Source organism: Aquarana catesbeiana, linkage group LG10 (assembly GCF_042186555.1).
Source record: "Aquarana catesbeiana isolate 2022-GZ linkage group LG10, ASM4218655v1, whole genome shotgun sequence".
Classification (NCBI taxonomy): Eukaryota; Metazoa; Chordata; class Amphibia; order Anura; family Ranidae; genus Aquarana; species Aquarana catesbeiana.
This window is the reverse complement of record NC_133333.1, coordinates 143722115-143737626: the sequence shown is the minus strand read 5'-3', so window position 1 is coordinate 143737626 and position 15512 is coordinate 143722115. Positions and strand designations below refer to the sequence as shown.

General features: G+C 44.0%; 1 protein-coding gene across 7 annotated transcripts in view; it reads left to right on the top strand.

The window, feature by feature from the left end:
• Positions 1-14753, top strand: part of PRKCG (protein kinase C gamma) — an 805390-nt gene extending 790637 nt beyond the window's left edge. For all 7 annotated transcript variants that reach the window (XM_073602743.1, XM_073602742.1, XM_073602744.1 and 4 more), the window contains one exon: positions 10131-14753. In XM_073602743.1, coding sequence (XP_073458844.1) covers positions 10131-10310 — 180 coding nt within the window. In that variant the 3' untranslated portion in view covers positions 10311-14753. The remainder of the gene's footprint in view (positions 1-10130) is intronic.
• Positions 14754-15512: the final 759 nt, after the last annotated feature.

The following is a 15512-nucleotide window of genomic DNA, read 5'->3' as shown; positions in this document are numbered from 1 at the left end:
GGGGTTCTGAGGGGTCTCTGTTACAGAGACATGGAGTGATAAAGGCACAGACAGTATGTCTTCAGACTGATGGACTCCAGGAAAGTTCTTTTGTATTCCTTTTTGCACAGATTTTTTTATTTTTCCTTTTGTTTGGTTCTGAACTTTTCTGTGGTCACACTTTCAAAGAATTTTTTTGGACGAGTTTTGGGAAAAAGCTGTGTGTACTTTTTGTTTTGGTTCTATACACAGCAGCAGGGAGCTAGGGGTTTGGGAACTGTTTTCTTTAGCAGGTGCAGCTTTTCACACTAGGCCCGCAGTCACACCAATGCTCTGGTGGACTTCCTAGTTATTTTTTTGTCATAATGTTGGTATACTATGCAATGTATATTATGTTGAAATATGATTATGGCAGGATCAACGGTTAATCTGGTCTCTTGGAACGTCCGAGGCTTAAATGACAAATTTCCTCAAGCCTTGATGTTCCAATACCTAAAGACAATCACCCCCCATGTGGTGTTTTTGCAAGAGACACATTTGGATGGGAGCAGGGTGCTGGCCTTGCGTAGAGCCTGGATACAGTGAGAATTGCACGCAACATATTCCACCTATGCCAGGGGAGTGTCAATCCTGATCAGCAAGGCGGTACCCTGTACCCTACATCATGTCATCTCAGATCCTGGTGGCCGATTCCTATTTGTTATAGCTGATATTAGCACATGCAAGATGGTGTTGGTAAACGTCTATATACCTCCTCCTTATCAGGTCCAGGTCCTATATGACCTTGGTAAATTGGCCCCTTACATGCATCTCCCCCTTATTATAGCAGGGGATTTCAATGCCATACTGTCCGCCACATTGGACTCATCTAATGTATCTAGAGTAGCATCTGCCGACCTTTCTGCCTGGACGGCTACAGCCTCCTTGACAGAATTGTGGCTATGGAAAAACCCCACCACCAGGAGCTTTTCGCACCTATCAAAAACGCATAGGACTTCCTCAAGGATTGATATGGTGTTTGCTAATACACCAATGTTACAATTAGTGGGAGGGGACAATTATTTAGCTGGCGGCATTTTAGACCATACCCCCCTATCCATACATGTTGGCATTCCCTCAGCACCCAGAGGGGGGGCATGGAGGTTGAACCCTGGCTGGTTAGAGGTAGAAGAGGTATCTTCCCAGGTGGCGCCATATTTTGCTGGCTACTGGAAAGACAACCTTGACTCGGCTAGTCTCCCTACTGTATGGAATGCGTTCAAAGCTTACATGCGAGGACACTACATCTCGGCCATTAAGCAGGCACGCAGGGCTCACAATAGAAAGGAATAAGAACTACAAGACAAGGAAAGGACTTGTGAACTTGCTCATGCAAATGATCAGTCTGATGTTGCGTATGAAGAATTATTAGAGGCACACCGCACTCTGGCACTACACTTCACTGAACTAACACATACATCTAGGGCAAAGAGGGCTGAGTCCATTTTTGAACAAGGGGATAAAAATGGAAAATTGCTAGCTATACTAGTGGCAGAACAAAGAATACAGACGAATATACCATGTATTAAAAATAGTCAGGGGGACATTCTCACAAACCCAACTGATGTTATGGACACGTTTGTGGAGTAATACAAAGCATTGTATGCTCCTATTCCAGTCTATGATGATCAAAATTTAGAAGTGTTATTGTCTCTGAATGTTCCGGTTCTGTCGGAGCCAGATAGGGATATTTTGGAGGCCAAGATAATGGAAAAAGAAATAGAAACGGCTATCAGAGCTTTTCCTCCTCACAAATCACCCGGTCCAGATGGTTTCTGTATAGAATGGTACAGGCTATATCTGGAGGACTTAGTTCCCAGACTGAGAGCTCTGTTTCACTACTGCCTGAAACTTAAATGCCTTCCTGACTCTCTATTAGAGGCACAGGTGATTCTCTTGCCTAAACCTAGTAAGGATCCATCGACTTTCTCATCATACAGACTCATTGCACTCTTAAATCAGGACCTCAAAATTCTGACAAAGATACTAGCCACAAGACTTTCACGGGTCATCACTACCTTAGTAGACATTGACCAGATGAACACTAACCTTCATAGACTGTTTGCTCACTTGCAGATTGACCATACTAACCCCGGGACTAGGGTGGTGGTGTCCCTTGACATGGCCAAAGCCTTTGATTCCACGGATTGGAATTACATGTTAGCGGTACTATGCTATATGGAGTTTGGGGAAGTTTTCATGACTTGGATCGCACTACTATATAGCAAACCCCAAGCGGCCATTAAGTTGGGCACCACAGTTTCCCCCCAGTTTGCAGTGGGTAGAGGCACGCATCAGGGGTGCCTGCTCTCGCCATGCCTATTTGCTCTAGCGATAGAACCCCTGGCCAAAGCTTTGAGGAAGTTACCTGATGTGAGAGTACTAGGGGTGGGAGGTATACGAGAATGCATTGCACTCTATGCAGACGACATGCTCCTCTTTTTGCAAGATGCGGGGTCAGTATTAGAGGCGGAATTCGAGATATTAGATAAATTTGCAACCTTTTCAGGGCTGTGAGTGAACTGGGAGAAATCTAATGTAATGGCTATTGACATGGCCGCCCAGGCTCCGGCAACCAACATGGTTCCCATTTCCTGGGTGTTGGAGTACCTGGTCATACGTATATCGCCCAGAGTGGGTGATTTTATGTCCCTAAATTTACTCCCCCTACTGGCCAAGGTCAAATTGCAGCTCGATGCTTGGAGACATCTGCCATTATCCCTAATTGGAAGGGTTAACCTTCTTAAAATGAAGATTCTGCCAGTTTTCTTATATTTCCTACAGAACACACAAATCTGGATCCCATGTTCTTTTTTTAGAGGGGTGAAAAGCTTATTTAGTTCCTCCCTATGGTCCACTGCACACCCCAGAATTGGCTTCCGTACCTTGCAGGAACCTTTGGGTCTGGGTGGACTAGCGCTACCAGACCTGTTCAAATACTTTATAGCAGGGCAAATGGTGATTGCTAGACGTTGGTTGACAAGAGACGATGGGGATTCAACAACAGTGTTAGAGGCAGCCCTCATGGGATCATATGAGAGTCTGTTTTACCTAGTGTACCAGGGACCCCAGGCCTTTCAGTCTCTGAATGGCTCGATGCGTGTTACTATATGCGCATGGGACAGAGCACAGAAGTTGATGAAATCTGCAGACGGGGGTTGGTCACAGGACACCCCCTCTGGTTTAACCCTAGATTACCCAATCATATGGGCCAGGGTTGGCATTAAACAACTGAAACATATAGTGGGGGGGAATTACTTACGTTTGATCAACTTAAGGATAAATACAATCTTCCCAACTGGTATTTCTTCTGATATATTCAGTCAAGACACGCATTTCTGACTCAGTTCAGCTCAGATACACTGGGTGCCTCCCCATTAGAGCTCATGCTGGGTAATGAAGTCTTATGCCGCGTACACACGGTCGGACTTTCCGGCGGACTTGGTCCGGCGGACCAGTGTGCCGGACAATCCGCCCGTGTGTAGGCGCCAGCGGACTTTTCCGGCGGACTTTTTCCCCAAGATTTGAAACCTGTTTTAAATTTATCCGCTGGACTCAGTTTCGGGCGGAAAGTCAGCTCGTCTGTGTGCTGGTCCGACGGAAAGCCCGCTCGTGTGTATGCTGGTCCGACGGACCAGATACGACGCGAGGGCAGGGTATTGCATCTCGCGCTCGCTGCAATAGGAAAAACAGATTTTCCTATTGCGGTGAGCGCGGGGCATACCAGGCCCTTAGGTCTGATATGGATTATAAAGGGGAACCCCCTACGCTGAAAAAACGGCGTGGGGTCCCCCCTAAAATCCATACCAGACCCCAATCCGAGCACGCAGCCCGGCCGGTCAGAAAAGGGGGTGGGGACGAGCGAGCGCCCCCCCTCCTAAACCGTACCAGGCCGCATGCCCTCAACATGGGGGGTTGCTTTGGGGGAGGGGGGCGCCCTGTGGGGCCCCCCACCCCAAAGCACCTTGTCCCCATGTTGATGAGGACAAGGGCCTCTTCCCGACAACCCTGGCCGTTGGTTGTCGGGGTCTGCGGGTGGGGGGCTTATCGGAATCCGGGAGCCCCCTTTGATAAGAGGGCCCCCAGATCCGCCCCCCCACCCTATGTGAATGAGTATGGGGTACATGGTACCCCTACCCATTCACCTAGGGAAAAAGTGTCAATAAAAAAACACACTACACAGGTTTTTAAAATAATTTATTAAACAACTCCGGGGGGGTCTTCCTCCAGCTTCGGGGGTTCCTCCGGTTCCTCTTCTCCCGGTGTCCGGTTGGTTCTTCTCCGCTCTCTTCTCCCGGTGTTCCAGTTCTTCGGCCGGCTCCTCTGCTGTCTTCAGGTAGCTCTCTTGCCAGCAGAGGTCCGGGCTTCTGGGCTTCTGGGCTTCTTGGCTTCTTCCCTCTTCTCTTCTCCAGATGTTGACACGACGCTCTCTCCGGCTGGACTGCTCTCTGAGGGCTCCGTTGTGACTTATATAGGCGGAGACCCCGCCCCCTAATGATGTCACTGACATCATTAGGGGGCGGGGTCTCCGCCTATATAAGTCACAACGGAGCCCTCAGAGAGCAGTCCAGCCGGAGAGAGCGTCGTGTCAACATCTGGAGAAGAGAAGAGGGAAGAAGCCAAGAAGCCCAGAAGCCCGGACCTCTGCTGGCAAGAGAGCTACCTGAAGACAGCAGAGGAGCCGGCCGAAGAACTGGAACACCGGGAGAAGAGAGCGGAGAAGAACCAACCGGACGCTGGGAGAAGAGGAACCGAAGGAACCCCCGAAGCCGGAGGAAGACCCCCCCGGAGCTGTTTAATAAATTATTTTAAAAACCTGTGTAGTGTGTTTTTTTATTGACACTTTTTCCCTAGGTGAATGGGTAGGGGTACCATGTACCCCATACTCATTCACATAGGGTGGGGGGGCGGGATCTGGGGGGCCCTCTTATCAAAGGGGGCTCTCGGATTCCGATAAGCCCCCCGCCCGCAGCCCCCGACAACCAACGGCCAGGGTTGTCGGGAAGAGGCCCTTGTCCTCATCAACATGGGGACAAGGTGCTTTGGGGTGGGGGGCGCCACAGGGCGCCCCCCTCCCCCAAAGCACCCCCCCATGTTGAGGGCATGCGGCCTGGTACGGTTTAGGGGGGGGGCGTTCGCTCGTCCCCACCCCCTTTCCTGACCGGCCGGGCTGCATGCTCGGATCGGGGTCTGGTATGGATCTTTGGGGGAACCCCACGCCGTTTTTTTTTGTCGTAGGGGGTTCCCCTTTATAATCTATACCAGACCTAAGGGCCTGGTATGCCCCGCGACGGGGCTCGCAAGGTGTCAATCTTGCCGATAAAAGCGGCAAGATTGATTTCCTTTTCTAGTTCCGTCGCACATGAGTCACGTTCAAAATGAACGGACTTGTCCGTGTGTGGGCAAGTCCGTTCATTCTGAAAGTCCGCCGTACCTCCGGCGAAAATCCGTCGGAAAGACGGGCGGACTTAGCCCGCCGGAAAAGTCCGGTCGTGTGTGGGCAAGTCCGTCCGTTTTAAAGTCCGGCGCACCTGGCGGACAAAGTCCGTCAGAAAGTGTGCCGGACCAAGTCCGCCAGAAAGTCCGACCGTGTGTACGTAGCATTACAAAAACCATTATCGGACGTCTACAAAGAATTATTTGTGGAAAGGCCAAAAATGCTCAGCAAATGCGGGGATACATGGAGTGCACTGGTAACTGATTTGGGGGGAGGGGGGACGACATGTGGGATCACCCGTTCCGGACTCTGATGTTGGCTAGAGATAGGCTCATTCAATTTAAAATACTACACAGGGTTTATTATACCCCACCGAGGATAACTGGTATCTATGGTACTGGTGCAGCAGAGTGCTGGCGCTGCACGACTAACCATGCTGACTTTGATCACATATTTTGGGAGTGCCAGCCGATATGGGAGTTCTGGACAGGGGTAACATGCACTATACAGGGATTGCTTTCAGTGCAGATCCCTCTAATGCCCCGTACACACGGTCGGATTTTCCGATGGAAAATGTCTGATCGGAGCGTGTTGTCGGAAATTCCGACCATGTGTGGGCTCCATCGGACATTTTCCATCGGATTTTCCGACACACAAAGCTGGAGAGCAGGAGATAAAATTTTCCGACAACAAAATCCGTTGTCGGAAATTCCGATCGTGTGTACACAAATCCGACGGACAAAATGCCACGCATGCTCAGAATAAATAAAGAGATGAAAGCTATTGGCCACTGCCCCGTTTATGGTCCCGACGTACGTGTTTTACGTCACCGCGTTCAGAATGATCGGATTTTCCGACAACTTTGTGTGACCGTGTGTATGCAAGACAAGTTTGAGCCAACATCCGTCGGAAAAAATACTAGGATTTTGTTGTCAGAATGTCCGAACAAAGTCCGACCGTGTGTACGCCCTATAACAGTCTTGGTTTGTTTGCTGGGCCTGGTGGAGGAGTTGGTGCCATGAAGGGCGCAGAGAACCATGATCTCTCTCTTTCTATTTTATCTGCTTAAAGCTATTTTATTGTATTGGAAAAAACCTGAACCACCCACAGTGTCCTACTGGAAAGACATAATCAATAAAGCGCTACCCTTTTACAAAGCAACATACTTAAGTAGGGGTTGTCCAAAAAAATTTGAGAAAGTGTGGCAATGCTGGCTTGACGCCAAGGACACGTTGATCTGACCTGCCATGGTGGGGGAGGGCTTTAACTGAGGCACTCTCCGTCCTTAGGTAAATTGACCATGTAATGTTGACCAAATGAATATCTGACTATGTGATGAATGGGTGCACCTTGGACTTATTGGGTAAAAAAAAATGCTTTATTGGAACGGTCATGAGCATAGAATGGGGTTCGGTAATTGTTAAAATGCTGCACATGGGGGAGGGGGGGGGGGAGAGGGAGTTGGAAGGGGGGGGGGATTTTTGGTACATGTTGTACTGTATCTGTTGTAAAAAATATTAATAAACACAAATTTTCAAAGAAAAAGAAAGAATGTAGAAAATGGATGTGGTTAAATTGCACTAAATATTGGTATATACAGTGGGGACGGAAAGTATTCAGACCCCCTTAAATTTTTCACTCTTTGTTATATTGCAGCCATTTGCTAAAATCATTTAAGTTCATTTTTTTCCCTCATTAATGTACACACAGCACCCCATATTGACAGAAAAACACAGAATTGTTGACATTTTTGCAAATTTATTAAAAAAGAAAAACTGAAATATCACATGGTCCTAAGTATTTAGGCCCTTTGCTGTGACACTCATATATTTAACTTAGGTGCTGTCCATTTCTACTGATCATCCTTGAGATGGTTCTACACTTTCATTTGAGTCCAGCTGTGTTTGATTATACTGATTGGACTTGATTAGGAAAGCCACACACCTGTCTATATAAGACCTTACAGCTCACAGTGCATGTCAGAGCAAATGAGAATCATGAGGTCAAAGGAACTGCCTGAAGAGCTCAGAGACAGAATTGTGGCAAGGCACAGATCTGGCCAAGGTTACAAAAAAATTCTGCTGCACTTAAGGTTCCTAAGAGCACAGTGACCTCCATAATCCTTAAAATTAAGATGTTTGGGACAACCAGAACCCTTCCTAGAGCTGGCCGTCCGGCCAAACTGAGCTATCGGGGAGAAGAGCCTTGGTGAGAGAGGTAAAGAAGAACCCAAGCATCAATGTGCCTGAGCTCCAGAGATGCAGTCGGGAGATGGGAGAAAGTTGGAGAAAGTCAACCATCACTGCAGCCCTCCACCAGTCGGGGCTTTATGGCAAAGTGGCCTGACGGAAGCCTCTCCTCAGTGCAAGACACATTAAAGCCCGCATGGAGTTTGCTAAAAAACACCTGAAGGACTCCAAGATGGTGAGAAATAAGATTCTTTGATCTGATGAGACCAAGATAGAACTTTTTGGCCTTAATTCTAAGCGGTATGTGTGGAGAAAACCAGGCACTGCTCATTACCTGTCCAATACACTCCCAACAGTGAAGCATAGTGGTGGCAGCATCATGCTGTGAGGGTGTTTTTCAGCTGCAGGGACAGGACGACTAATTGCAATGAAGGGAAAGATGAATGCGGCCAAGTACAGGGAAATCCTGGACGAAAGCCTTCTCCAGAGTGCTCAGGATCTCAGACTGGGCCAAAGGTTTACCTTCCAACAAGACAATGACCCTAAGCACACAGCTAAAATAACGAAGCAGTGGCTTCACAACAACTCTGTGACTGTTCTTAAATGGCCCAGCCAGAGCCCTGACTTAAACCCAATTGAGCATCTCTGGAGAGACCTAAAAATGGCTGTCCACCAACGTTTACCACCCAACCTGACAGAACTGGAGAGGATCTGCAAGGAGGAAAGGCAGAGGATCCCCAAATCCAGGTGTGAAAAACTTGTTGCATCTTTCCCAAAAAGACTCATGGCTGTATTGGATCAAAAGGGTGCTTCTACTAAATACTGAGCAAAGGGTCTGAATAATTAGGACCATGTGATATTTCAGTTTTTCTTTTTTAATAAATCTGCAAAAATGTCAACAATTCTGTGTTTTTCTGTCAATATGGGGTGCTGTGTGTACATTAATGAGGGAAAAAATGAACTTAAATGATTTTAGCAAATGGCTGCAATATTATTATTATCATTATTATTATACAGGTTTTATATAGCGCTAACAGTTTGCGCAGCGCTTTACAACATGAGGGCAGACATTACAGTTACATTACAATTTGGTATGAGAGGAATCAATCAGAGGGATCAGAGGAATCAATATAACAAAGAGTGAAAAATGTAAGGGGGTCTGAATACTTTCCGTCCCCACTGTATGTATATATATATATATATATATATATATATATATATATATACATATATGTATAGAGGAAAAATACCGAGCGCTGTTGGCCAGTGGGAAGACAAAATGGCAGTCGTTGGTGGTCAGTGGCAGGAAGATAAAGTCTGAAGCCAGTGGTCAGTAGAAAGAAATATACATAACACCCTTAAGTGCAAAAAATGTGTATATAGGTCCAACACATCCAATATAATTGTGATCCAGTGATAAAAAAGCTTTTTCAAAATCCCTTGGGACTCCACCACCAATATATAAAATGACAGCCTCTTACCAGATGAACAGACCTCGAAGCTTTAGAGGTCAGTTCACGCACAATGTAAATGGCTTGGGATGATTGGGAATCACGGGGCACACCAGCAGAGATCAAAGCAATTCAGCTGCAGCCAGTACCTCCGCTCAACATGTTAGGATTCACCAAAGAAAACATATAACAAGCTCCACGTGTAAAACCGCTTTTTTTAAAACTTTGCCCCAGCTTTATTTCCAACCACATCTCAAAATATCAACAAAATCATCCTCAATGCTTCTCCTAAGACCTACTGCTCTCTAGCCCCCTTTGTCACATCCTCCCATGCTCACCTCCAGAATTTCTCTAGACCCTCTCCTATCCTCTGGAACTCCCTGTAAGCACCTGTACAGCTATCTCCTACTCCGTATGCATTTAAACGATCTCCTTTTACCTGGAAACTGCATTTTACTTTCTCAAGCAATTCATATTCCCATAGTTAATACCTTAAACGATTAAAATCCCCACAGTTAATACCTTTTGTATCACTTCCCCTCCCTTTTTTTGAATTATTAGCACTCACTTGATATTGTAACTGTACTGTCTTGCTTTATTTTGTAAAAGTGCTGACCAAACTGTTGGAGTTTTATAAATCCTGTATAATTAAAATAATAAAATACATCTGGTATACAGTATTTCCATAGTGTAGTTATCTGTTTGACTGGATTCAGCTTTAAGTCTGCTGGGGTAAGAGAATGTTAATTGCAGCTTTAGGCAGATACCAGAAAGCAGAACTATCTTATCTTGGGAACTTCAGTACTGAGGTTCTTTAGTTCCATGGTTTGACCAGTAAGGCTGTTGTCACCCTACTGGATATTATTTATTTTCTGTCATGGAGTCTCTAAGAGGCATATAATAGCAGGCTCTGGATAAGTCACCCTAGCACTGCATATTCACAAGTTTCAATTTGGATGAACATACACATTTATATAGTGCAGTATGATATTTACTTGCAAAACGAAAATTTACTTGTTTCATTTTTTGTTGCAGTGTGGGAAAAGTGGAGAAAACTTTGACAAATTCTTCACCCGAGCTGCTGCAGTCTTGACACCTCCTGATCAACTTGTCTTAGCTGGTATCGACCAGAGTGAATTTGCTGGGTTCACCTTCATCAATCCAGATTTCGTTCACACCAATCCGCATAGCCCAGTGCCCATATCCCTGGTGTGACCTCTCCACGTGTACCATCCTTTAGCCAGCATGGTATACTCCTTGATTATGGCTTTCTTGGCAATATATGCCCATCTTCTTTCCTCCTTCCCTCCCTGCATCTTGGAAAAGCACTTCGTGTTGTAATCTGCTGTGTGAGGGGCAAGGATGCAATAGTGAATCCATTCCTTCTGGGACCTCACAATGATCTGGCATTTCACTCTGTTCAGACCATGTGAAACGCTGATGAAGTTTTAATTGTGTGTATTTTTCCTCTGGGTTATTCAGCATCTCAAGATTTTGTGATACAGAATCAAGATTTTGCCATGTCACCTGCATTGAAGTCAGAATTCAAAGTCACATGCAGGAACCTGGAGAATACATGCGCCCATTGGTAACGTTGGACCCTAAACATGGATGTTGAGTCTACACAATGATCGCCTAGGATTTTACTTTGTCGATGTGCATCATACTTGAATTAAAACTCAAACAGACATTAAGAATTTAATGTAATTTTTGCAAACCCCTCTCCACTCCCCGGAATGGACTACACACTGCCTGCACCCCGGCCCCAAATCGCATCTAGCACTGGCATGCATGGCCCTTTAATATACTTGTATGTGTACAATATATCTAGATGTTATCCTGTACAAGTAGACACAGGCATCCCCTTCCTCTTTGGGACACATGTCCCCCAGTTGAACATACCTGTATTATATGCCTTGATCATTTGCTTTAATGCATGGGCTGTACAAGAGCATACTGTGTATACACACTCACTAGTTTGAACAATTTCTCTGAGTCTTTCTGGACTTGGTCTACAAACAGTGGATCAGGATGTCTAAGGCAGGATAACTGGTTAGGGCTTCCATGGTTGTATTTTGATATATAACTTCAGTGTTTTCTGAACATTTTATTGTAGTGTTTTGGGTAGTTTGACTTAGTTTGCATTAAAACATACTTATTAGGCTGAATCCAGAACAAAGTGGGTGGAAGGAATTTTCTGTTTTCTATAGTGTGTAGCAACTGATTCATAACCAATTTCTATGTAGGTTTTGAGTCAAGGGAGCCGATGGAAACAATAACACAGGAGTGGATCTAAGCAGACCACATCAGAGCATCTGTAGAATTGTATGTGATATCATGTTCTTCCGCTACAAAGTAGCAGACATTATGGGATATGAAACTAGTCATTAAAAGAAAACAATGGTGTGCATAATGTTGTAGTGAGCCAATACAAATAGCTTATCATTTTTTTTATTATGTCTCATCAGCTTCTTGTTCATGCTGTTCCCTTAAAACATAAGAGAAAAAAAGACAATCCAACTAGAATGACTAACAAGGCTAATGAACTAAAATAGGAGAGAAGAAAAAAAAAAATGGTTATTCATTAAACTCATTTTCACTTTCAAGAGTTGCACTCTTACCCACAGCAGAATGAAAAGCAGAATCTTTAGTAAATATCTAATGAATAAGTTCATTGACACAGGGTACAATATGGATGATGTGGTGATATATTGCAGCAAGGAAATTAAAACGTGGGTCTTTGTAACTTAAAGTGAGACTGTCAGCTATTTTAAATATTAAAAACTTGAAGTAGGTGTCTTCTAGACAACACAGGATGCCTGCTAATACTTTGACTACCTAAAAAATGCTCCTCTATGTGCCACTTTGAAACTTTGATACCCGGAGCTTGACTTTAGGCCTAATCCATAACAATGGCCATTTGTCTGTCCAATGAGATTAACCTTACTGGGCACTACAGCATTCCCATTTGCAGATGGCAGGGCTTAGCACTGAAGTCTAGTCCCAGTAACAAACTGAAGTTAATTTTAAAGAGGCACACATAGCAGAGTTTTCTGGGTAGCCAAGTTACTAATGGGAATCTTGTATTGTCTGTTGTTAGGCAGGACTTATACTGTTAAAAGCTTAAAATAGCCGAAGGGCTCACTTTAAAGATGAATTCCACCCAAAACTTTTAAAATAGTTTTCAGTAATAGGTAACAAGGGCACCCAGTATTTACCGCTCTGCTTACAAATGCAGCCTAGCTTTGATCACTCCCTTATGTGAAGTTTCTTATCAATCTCTGCCCTTTGCTGTTCCTTCTGTCATTTCCTCTACAGATTTATGTCAGTTACACTGACATCAGTGATATCTACAGATACATTATCAGGCACGGTAGCATTAGAAAGGAAAATTGCATAGTACTAATTATTAGAACTGGACAGTGTAGCCCTTTAGTGGATTTATATTGCAGGTGTGTATATTTTCATATACTAAGAGCTTTATTTTGCTCCTACCAAAATGAAAACAATAGCGGCAAAAGAAAGACTCCAAATTAGGTCTCAAAGAAGAACTCTAATTTTCAGCTGCAGACCTTCTGAACAAAATAGTGCAAGGAGCAAAGTGCATCAAGTCAGAGTCCATTATATACTACTCAGGTATATAAAAGTGAATTTTGCTTAGTTGCTCTGGGTTTTATCACTTTGCATCCAGTGTTTTGCTCCTTTCCTTGTTATTAAATAATGATACGCTTTTGTGAAGTTGTATTCGAAAGCAGAGCCAAGCAGGAAAGGTGTAATATAGTGAGGTTTCCAGTTGCTTTCAGTGATATGAGTTATCTTGGTTATCTTCCAAGGCAAAAAGGCTACACTGGGAGCAGTAACTGGAAAAAAAACTCCAAGAAAATCTATATAAAATTCACAGAACTCTATTACCAAGTATAGCTTCTTAAAACAGGTACAAGAAAAGAAAATCTGGGACTTAACTGTGTCCACATAAAACACAGCTATAAATACAGCTTTAAATAAACAAATGCTTATTACATTTACATTCTATTATGGCGACATTCTATGTCAACAAAATTCTTCTATACTGATTAAAAATAGCTAGTGCATGCTGTGCATAAAAACATAAAAAGTGGTATGGCTTCACAAAGCTAGAGGTATCCAATATGACCACCAGGGTCCACCCAACCTTGGACATCATACTGGACATCTCTAGTCTTGTGGTGCTTTGGCATCCATTTACTTGAACTCACACTTTGTGGACTCAAACAGAACATATGATGCAGTCTTAGTTTTTTTTTGTATTCTTTTTTTTTTAATATAGATATACCATGGCTTAGCCAGCATACATTTGGATGCTGGATCATACATTTAATAGCAAACCATACTTGTGCAAATGTAGCCTGTACACACATGGTGTTGGCGTATAGTAAACATCATAAGGGTATGATTCAATTGTGTAAAGAGGAAAGGATCGCCACTACTCTGGACCAGCCCAGGTGAATAAACTATAAGGAGCGGCCTCAGCCTACATGTCTGCACCAAGCCACACACCCTGATGCATTTCGCACCGTCCACTGGTGGTTTAGTGGTGGTGACATGTAGACCGAGGCAGCTCCTTATTGTTTATTCACCTGGGTTGGTTGGGAGTAGTGACTATCCTTTCCTCTTTACATTTACTAGCCCTTTAGATTGGTATCAGAACAAGCTTGTACCCCATGCTCTGGGACACAGGGATATGCATTCACCTCTACTTTGAGCAGCACCAAAAGAAATATAACAGGTATGATTTGATTGTTTACATGTGACCGGTGCGCTGGCGTATGTGCATATACTTTAGTACATTAGCCCTAGGTATTATAGCTCTTGGTGCTTACAATAAGCGGGAATTCTAAAGCTTCTCTAACTGTTCCAGTGTTGTAAACTGCTCCCAATACTTAACTGTTCTCCTAAATTAACCCTTTTATTTACCCCCAGCACCAAGCTTTTAACCTGACTAAACATTTAATTTGACCCTAATACTTGCCCTCACCCCTAAAATACCTGTAATGTGAGCTCTTTATACTCAACCCTCCACAAGATGACCTTTTATCTCTCCATAATCAATTCCAAAATTTCATTGCCTAAATTCTGATAACAGTTCCTAAACTAAGCTTTAAAATGTAATTTTCGTCTGTATACTCAGTTTATCCCACCCCAGGGTTCCCTGCACTGAACCTTGACACTCGTGCAGTCAGCTCTGTGCCAAAAAATAATGGCACCAACCTGCCAGTGAAAATAAAGCAAAAATTCCTGCAGACAGATCAGGTCACAACTACTTGTTAATCTTCCAGCAGACTCTAATTTAGCTTTATGCCGAAAGATTTAATAAATTGTCCTGACTTGAGCTGTGTGCAGCAATTTTTGCTCTACCTTCTGATGGCTTGGTGAATCTAAGCTTTCCAGTGCAGCAGCATTTCCCTGAGATTATGCTAGGCAAGGTTGATCAATTTGTACATACTTTTTATTTACCAAACTTACAGTAGCAGGAGCTTGTAATCCAACAAAGATTAGCCCATGCTATCAATTTATCTTTATATGCTGTGATTTTTTGTGGACCACATACAGTGGGGACAGAAAGTATTCAGACCCCTTAAAATTTTTCACTCTTTGTTATATTGCAGCCATTTGGTAAAATCATTTAAGTTCATTTTTTTCCTCATTAATGTACATACAGCACCCCATATTGACAGAAAAACACAGAATTGTTGACATTTTTGCAGGTTTATTAAAAAAGAAAAACTGAAATATCACATGGTCCTAAGTATTCAGACCCTTTGCTCAGTATTTAGTAGAAGCACCCTTTTGATCTAATACAGCCATGAGTCTTTTTGGGAAAGATGCAACAAGTTTTTCACATCTGGATTTGGGGATCCTCTGCCATTCCTCCTTGCAGATCCTCTCCAGTTTTGGTAGTAAACATTGGTGGACAGCCATTTTTAGATCTCTCCAGAGATGCTCAATTGGGTTTAAGTCAGGGCTGTTACTGGGCCATTCAAGAACAGTCACAGAGTTGTTGTGAAGCCACTGCTTCATTATTTTAGCTGAGTGCTTAGGGTCATTGTCTTGTTGGAAGGTAAACCTTCGGCACAGTCTGAGGTCCTGAGCACTCTGGAGAAGGTTTTCGTCCAGGATTTCCCTGTACTTGGCCGCATTCATCTTTACCTTGATTGCAACCAGTCGTTCTGTCCCTGCAGCTGAAAAACACCCTCACAGCATGATGCTGCCACCACCATGCTTCACTGTTGGGACTGTATTGGACAGATTATGAGCAGTGCCTGGTTTTCTCCACACATACCGCTTAGAATTAAGGCCAAAAAGTTCTATCTTGGTCTCATCAGACCAAAGAATCTTATTTCTCACCATCTTGGAGTCCTTCAGGTGTTTTTTAGCAAA